Source organism: Serpula lacrymans (assembly GCF_000218685.1).
Source record: "Serpula lacrymans var. lacrymans S7.9 unplaced genomic scaffold SERLAscaffold_30, whole genome shotgun sequence".
NCBI lineage: Eukaryota > Fungi > Basidiomycota > Agaricomycetes > Boletales > Serpulaceae > Serpula > Serpula lacrymans.
Window position 1 is genome coordinate 1273 of NW_006763318.1, and position 8201 is coordinate 9473.

The 8201-nt window shown below is 44.4% G+C and overlaps 2 protein-coding genes across 2 annotated transcripts; both read left to right on the plus strand.

Moving 5' to 3' along the window:
• Positions 1-201: 201 nt before the first annotated feature.
• On the plus strand, positions 202-642 carry SERLADRAFT_444187 (uncharacterized protein; the record flags this gene model as incomplete). Its single annotated transcript, XM_007324820.1, has 2 exons — positions 202-465; positions 535-642. The coding sequence occupies 2 exons, from the start codon at positions 202-204 to the stop codon at positions 640-642; spliced, it is 372 nt and encodes a 123-aa protein (XP_007324882.1).
• Positions 643-7814: 7172 nt separating this feature from the next.
• SERLADRAFT_353452 (uncharacterized protein) lies at positions 7815-8162 on the plus strand (the record flags this gene model as incomplete). Its single annotated transcript, XM_007324821.1, has 1 exon — positions 7815-8162. The coding sequence occupies one exon, from the start codon at positions 7815-7817 to the stop codon at positions 8160-8162; it is 348 nt and encodes a 115-aa protein (XP_007324883.1).
• Positions 8163-8201: the final 39 nt, after the last annotated feature.

Sequence of the window (8201 nt, forward strand, 5' to 3'; positions counted from 1 at the left end):
ACAGCTTAACAAGTGGACCATCCCCTGACAACCGTTTGGACCAGGGTTTAATACTATAACTTTTATATACAATTTCAAATACTGTAGTGTGAGTAGTTGGGGATTGAGACCCGATACTCAGCTAGGAAGAGGTTGATCCGCAGATAGCAAGCGGGGACCCCCAGTTACAATTTTTATACTTTACAAAGAGATCAAGTCGACATGTTGTCGCAACCTCAAGAAGATGTTAATGCTCTGTTGCACAACATGCGTGCACAGATCCTGGCATTGACCATGCAACTCGCCGAGCTGCAGGCAAATCCCCCTACGGCAAACCCCTCGGTAGAAAAGAAATTCAACAAGAAAGTCGAAGTTGTTGCTGACCCTGGCACCTTCGGGGGAGACAGAGCGCAATTTGCTGAATGGTGGATCAAGCTCCAAATTTGGGTTAAGGCAAACTGGGATGCGTTTGCTGACAACTTTGAGGTAGCCACCGCGGTGCTATCCCGACTAAAGGGACCTGTGGCAGGTTGATACGCCCAAGTAAGACTTCAGGAGTGCTACACCGCGGGTGTGTGGCCCACCTGGGATGATCTCAAGATTGAGATCAAAAAATATTTCAAACCACAGGCTGAGTGTAACTGGGCTTGCCAACAAATCTGATCCTTCAAACAAGGAAACATGAGGATGGACAATTACGTTACCAGGTTCCTGGCCCTCTCCATCTAAGGAGGGCTGGGCAATGAACATGCAGTAGAACTGCTGGAGCGCTGTCGATGATGAGAACTGCTGTTAGAAAACCACACACAAAATAAACTAACACACAATCCTCCCAGATTCCACGGAACTTGTTTATGGGCTTTGCCTCCTAGAACAGTGGAGTGGTCTGGTTGTTTGTGGGGTGGTACGTATAAAGATCCTTCAAAGTAAAACCCAGAGATGTATGGGTGTGGGTTTTGAGGAGGAGGGATAGTTGGAATATAGAAAGATAGGGGGCGTTGTGGCGAGTATAGACAAGCACTACCTTGCTAATTGTAGCACAAGGTAGTTTGAGAACGACAAGGATGAAGAGGTGACGAGGTTCCCAGTGATAGCAGGCTCCTGACACACAAACTGTAGTGCTCAGAAGGACTCTAATCAAAAGGGATAACAATGACTTCAAAAGTGGGAAGTGACAATGACAGCAGTTAACAGTGGTAGAAGTGGGAAGTGTTGTGACCACACTGGATCACAAGTAGCAGAGTGGTGAACTTGAGAGTAGAGAAGAAGTCTGGATTGGATTTCTTGTTTTTTTTACAAGGTAAAATACAGGGGTTTATATAGTGAAAAGAAAGGTAGGCTATGCACAGTATAGCTGCGCAAAAAGAATGAGAAAGAACATGAAGGAAGGAATGTACGCTGACAAATCCTGCATAGTTGCTACAGGATAAGATCATCAAAATAAGGGAAAGAAAGAGATAGAACAATGAATGCTGTGAGTAATGTCACAGGTTTGTACAGCCATAAAGTAAAGTCCAATAGCAAAAAGAGAGCAAGAAAATCATGATGTCATGGGAAGATGCAGTAAAAAAAGGGCAAGGAAAAACACTATCAGTATCAACACAGTTCCTTTATTGTCAGTCAGGCATTCTAAAAAAATATGTGTCCATAAAAATGATTCAAAAATCAAAAATAATTGCACTGTAAATGAATGTTCTGCTGAAAAAAAAGAAACTGGAGCCACCGGTCCACCACCTAGTCCAAATCTGACAGTTCCATGGCCTTACCAATGGACTGGTTGTGTTGGACCACCTGATCAAACGAGGGAGGGAGAGGAGTAGTTCCAATTTGGAACAAGTGAGTCCCAGGCAGTGTGTGGTAGGTGTAGCTGTAGCGAAGACGATGGACAAAAGATAAGTGTACCCAAGTGAATGGGACAGCGATGAACATGGGCGACGCAAGGGGATGAACCTTCCCCAGCTCAAAAACTACCCACCCACGCTCCAACCAGGCAAGACAAGCGACCAATGTTTTGATGATATATGATGGCAGATCAACGTCATGAAGATGGACCTGTTGCCCTATTTGGACCGGCCGCTGGGGCTTTGCTGATATTAGCAGTGGCACGTGGTAGTTGACGGATCAGCGACGGAAGCGGATAGGAAGTGGTGACATCAGAAATGGTGGGGGAGCAAAGAAGATGAGGAGGAGGAGGGTGGAGGTGACGAGTAGGTGAACTAAAATGGGGATCCAGAAATGGCCGTCAGGTGAGAATAAAAAGGAGAGGAAGGGGCCATGGTGGGGCTAAGAAAAGGAAGGGGAGTGAAGGAAATGACAAAAGCGAGGGCGCAATGCAATGCGTAGCCAGTGGCGACGCAAAAATTTGTCAAAATGCCAAAATGCGGAAAGTACCGAATGGAAAAGCAAAGGTGAGCGTGACTGAATTGCCTAATAGAGGTGGTGCTGATCAGCCACAAGTTCGAAACAGGCAATATTAATTACTATTCCACGTGGCACTGTGCCTGTGTGGCGCAAAGGCGAGTCTTTTCGAATATTCGCTTTGTTATTGACACCTGTCCATGCTACCAATCAATTTTGGTGCATGACAGCGCAATGTGAACCCCCGCATTGCAGAGCAAATCTACTTGCAGGATACAAGAAGCAATAACTTGGCCCTGGCAGCTGAGGAAGTACGACAAGTCGGTAGAGCCATGGAGCTCTACGCTATGCACCAAGGTGGCAGGTCCACCATCAAAAACAACTCATCCCAGAGGCGCCCTGGGTCATCAAACCAAAAACAAAATCACTCTCACGGGTTCAAGCCATTTGGGCTGCAGCCAGGGCAGGGTGCTCCTATGGATATGGGCGCGGTCCAAGGCGGACAGATGCGCAGATTCAAGGGCAACTGTTACAACTGTGGCCAAGAGGGACACATGTCCCGAGATTGTAGAAACGAGGTGCAGGCCACCCAACAAAAAAATAACCAAGGGCACCAGGCGCGCCAATTAGAAACAGAAAAACCGGACAATCGGCTCAACTCTTTGGCCGGTTGTTCGTACAACAAAATCCAAGCTTTCCTCTATGACCAACAGGTTGCTGAGATGAAGGCTCAGGGAAAAGAGTTCAGAGCTTAGGTCACTCGGGTGCCTTTGCTCCTCAAAACAATGAAGTAAACCACAACAAGGTGGCCCCTGCTCCAGGGTGTTGCACGAGCAATAAAGGAAAGACGGGGGTGGCTCCCCAGTTTGTAAATAAATTTCTAAATTTGTTATCTGAAACTTGTACTTGTATGAAGCATTGTGACTGTAATATTTATGACACTACCGCTGCACCAGCATCTCCCTTGGAGCGTGACCCCGGCAAGACAAACACTAGGGTGCTTGATTCTGGTAAAAATAAAATAGAAAAACATGTTTCTTTTGATACTTCTTCTTCTTTGGAGCCACCCTTCCCCAAAATCCCAAGGCGTGTGTTGATGTGCACATATTTATTCCAAAAGGAGATCCGTTTAGACGTTGGTGTAGAAAACCTTGCCCAGGGCATAGTACACCCAACAAGCACACTGCTTGATTCAGGCACTAACGGAATCTTCATAGATCAGATCTGGGCTGAGCAGATTGGACTCCCCCTTGTAAAATTAGATGTATCTATTCCCGTCTATAACGTTGACGGTACGCTCAACGCAGATGGCTGCATCACACACAAATGTTCCTTTGTTGTCAAATAACAAGGACACAGAGAATGAGTCACTGCCAAAGCTACTCAACTAGGGAAGATTAATTTAATCTTGGGCTGGACCTGGCTATTTAAACACAATCCTGAGATTGACTGGCAGACAGGGGTTGTCACATTGTCATGTTGCCCTCAGGAATGTGTGAACTTGGGTAAGCCGAATCACATCCATCACGATGAGCGTCTTAAAAAGATAAACACAGGTCACGTTTATGAGCTCAGATCTTTAGAAAAGATTGACAATGACAATGATGAGGTAAAACCTGAGGAAGAGATTAAGAGGCTGGTACCTCCCGAGTACCATGACTTCTGGAAAGTCTTTTCTAAACATAAATCAGAGCGCTTCCCAGAGGCTAAGCCTTGGGACCATGCTATAGATTTGAAGACACCTTCAAACCAAGAAAAGGACACATGATACCACTCTCTGCTCCAGAAAGAGATGAGGTTTCTAGTTTCATAGATGAGCAGCTTAGGAAGGGTTACATCAGACCTTCCAAACGCCCTATGACGTCCCCGGTGTTATTCATTCCTAAAAAGGATGGAAAGAAGCGTATGATTATGGACTATTGTTACGTGAATGAGCAGATGGTTAAAAATGCGTATCCACTGCCTTTGATCAGTCAGCTAGTAGACAAGTTGGCTGGTGCCAAGATCTTTACAAAAATGGATCTCAGATGGGGGTACAATAATGTACGCATCAAAGAAGAAGATGCTTGGAAGGCCACATTCACGTGCCCCCAAGGATCCTTCAAACCCCTTATTATGTTCTTTGGGTTGACCAACTCACCGGCAACCTTCCAGAGCATAATGAACGAGATTTTTGCGGATATGGAGAACTGTGTCATCATTTACATTGACAATTTATTAATATTTACAAAGTCGGACGATGAGGCTGAGCATGACAGGATCGTGCAAGAAATCCTTCGACGCTTACATGAACGGGACCTATTTGTCAAACCCAAAAAATGTAATTTTAGAGTGGAGAAAGTAGACTTCCTCAGTATGATCATAGGCCAGAACGGAATCAGGATAGACCCTGAGAAAGTTCAAGCTATATTGGATTGGCCAGAACCTACTCGCGTCAAAGGAGTTAGGGCCTTCCTTGGCTTAGGCAATTTCTACCGAAGGTTTATTGAAAACTTTGCAAAAATCACGAGTCCGTTGAACAATCTCACTAAAAAGGATATTGTTTGGCATTGGGGCGCCAAAGAACAAGAAGCTTTTGGTAAGCTTAAACAGGCATTCACAACAGCGCCCATGTTAGCATTTCCAGAATTAGACAAAGAGTTTTGGCTAGAAACCGACTCTTCTGATTTTGCTACTGAGGCTGTTTTGTCTATTAAATGCCCTGACAATCTTTGGAGGCCTTGTGCTTATTGATTGCATAGTTTGTCGCCTACAGAGCGCAACTATCAAATATACAACAAAGAGATGCTGGCCATCATTAGAGCTTTAGAGCACTGGCGGCACTACTTAGAAGGTGCTAGGCACCAATTTGAAATTTGGACCGATCATAAGAACCTGGAGTACTTTATGACGGCCCAATGTCGATGATGAGAAATGTTGTTAGAAAACCACACACAAAAACAAACTAACAAACAATCCTCCCAGATTCCATGGAACTTGTTTATGGGCTTTGCCTCCTAAAACAGTGGGTGCTCTGGTTGTTTGTGGGGTGGTATGTATGAAGATCCTTCAAAGTAAAACCCAGAGATGTATGGGTGTGGGTTTTGAGAAGGAGGGATAGTTGAATTTATAGATGATAGGGGCTTAGTAACGAGTATAGATGAGCACTACCTTGCTAATTGTAGCACAAGGTAGGTTTGAGAATGACAAGAATGACGAGGTGACGAGGTTCCCAGTGATAGCAGGCTCCTGATGCACAAACTGTAGTGCTCAGAAGGACTCTAATCAAAAAGGATGATAAAGACTTTAAAAGTGACGAGTGACGATGACAGCAGTTAACAGTAGTAGCAGAGGGAACTGTTGTGACCACACTGGATCACAAGTAGAAGTAAGAAGTGAACTTAAGATTGGAGAAGAAGTCTGGAATCAAGTGCTTTGTTGTTTTTACAAGGTAAAATACAGGGGTTTATATAGTGAAAAGAAAGGTAGGCTATGCACAGTATAGCTGCGCAAAAAGAATGAGAAAGAACATGAAGGAAGGAATGTATGCTGACAAATCCTGCGTAGTTGGTACAGGATAAGATCATCAAAATAAGGGAAAGAAAGAGATAGAACAATGAATGCTATGTAAGTAATGGTACAGGTTTGTAAAGCCATAAGAATAAAGTCCAATAAGAGAAAAAGAGCAAAAAAATTGTGATGTCATAAGAAGATGCAGTAAAAAGAGTATAAAGAAAAAAAATATCAGTATCAACACAGTTCCTTTATTGTCAGTCAGACATTCTAAAAAAAAATATGTGTCCATAAAATGATTCAAAAATCAAAATAATCGCACTGTAAATGAATGTTCTGCTGAAAAAAAAAGAAACTGGAGCCACCGGTCCACCACCTAGTCCAAATCTGACAGTTCCATGGCTTTACCCAAGTGAATGGGACAGAAACAAACATGGGCAACGCAAGGGGAATGGGACAGAAACAAACATGGGCAACGCAAGGGGATGAACCTTCTCCAGCTCAAAAACTACCCACCCACGCTCCAACCAGGCAAGACAAGCGACCAATGTTTTGATGATATATGATGGCAGATCAACGTCATGAAGATGGACCTGTTGCCCTATTTGGACCGGCCGCTGGGGCTTTGCTGATATTAGCAGTGGCACGTGGTAGTTGACGGATCAGCGACGGAAGCGGATAGGAAGTGGTGACATCAGAAATGGTGGGGGAGCAAAGAAGATGAGGAGGAGGAGGGTGGAGGTGACGAGTAGGTGAACTAAAATGGGGATCCAGAAATGGCCGTCAGGTGAGAATAAAAAGGAGAGGAAGGGGCCTGTGGTGGGGCTAAGAAAAGGAAGGGGAGTGAAGGAAATGACAAAAGCGAGGGCGCAATGCAATGCGTAGCCAGTGGCGACGCAAAAATTTGTCAAAATGCCAAAATGCGGAAAGTACCGAATGGAAAAGCAAAGGTGAGCGTGACTGAATTGCCTAATAGAGGTGGTGCTGATCAGCCACAGATTCAAAAAAGGCAATATTCATTACTATTCCACGTGGCACTGTGCCTGTGTGGCGCAAAGGCGAGTCTTTTTGAATATTTGCTTCATCCTTGACACCTGTCCATGCTACCAATCAATTTTGGTGCATGACACCGAGACCTAAACTGAAGACAGGCCCGCTACATGGTATACTTGTTAAGGTTTAATTATAAATTAATTCATAAGCCCAGAAGCTCTATGGGGAAAGCGGACGCTTTATCCAGAAGAGAAGATCATGCCAATGGTATTGAAGATGATAACAAAGGTGTTACCTTGATAAATCAATCAAGGGTTGCCAATGTTAGAATCGGGCAAGATTCCAATCTTCTGGAAGTCTTCAAGAAAGACATCTCCTCAGAAGAGAAGGCACACCTTGATGGCAATAAAAACTATTTATGGAAAGACAAGCTCTTTCATTTTAAAGATAAAATCTATGTGCCTGAGTCTGTAAGGATCAAGGCAATAGATAGACATCATGACACTCCAGTGGCTGGGCACCCTGGGTGGCAACGAACAATGGAGTTGATCTCCAGAAACTACATGTGGCCTGGCATGGTCAAAGACGTACAGGAATACGTAAAATCCTGTCTAAGATGTGCCATGGCTAAAAATGCTCATCAACCGCCGGCTGGTAAACTTATGCCAAATCCGATACCAGCTGGTCCCTGGCAGGATATATTGGTTGACTTTACGACGGATCTACCCGAGTCAAATGGGTATGATTCAGTAATGGTGGTAGTAGATCGCTTCTCCAAAGAAGTAGTGTTTATACCCACCAACAAAACAATTACTGCCGCTGGTACGGCAGATTTATTTAAAGATTTTGTATGGTCTATTCATGGGTTACCAGAAACGGTTATCTCCAATAGAGGACCACAGTTCGCTAGCAAATTTACGAAAGAACTATGCTGGATGCTGGGCATCAAACCTAAATTATCAACGGTGTTCCATCCACAGACTGATGGACAAATGGAGAGACTTAACCAGGAGTTGAAACAATATCTTTGTATATTTATTAATGATAGACAGACGGATAGGGCCAAGTGGCTAAAGATAGCCCAGTTCTCTTATAATATCAAACAGTCGTCGGCTACAGGAAAGGCCCCATTTGAGGTTACTAGATTGTACCTCCCCAGAATGGGTGTAGAACCTGGCAAAAGCAAGAACAACGCTGCTGGGAACATGGCCAAAGACATGAAGTCTGTCTTGGACGAAATGTGCAAGGTGCTATTCAAAACTGCAGAGCAGATGAAAGACAGGGCAGAGCGTAGACGCTCTAAGGCCCCTGACTACAAGGTCGGTGACTGGTCTGGTTAGATACTGACCACTTAAATCTAAAGATCGGCAGTCCAGAAA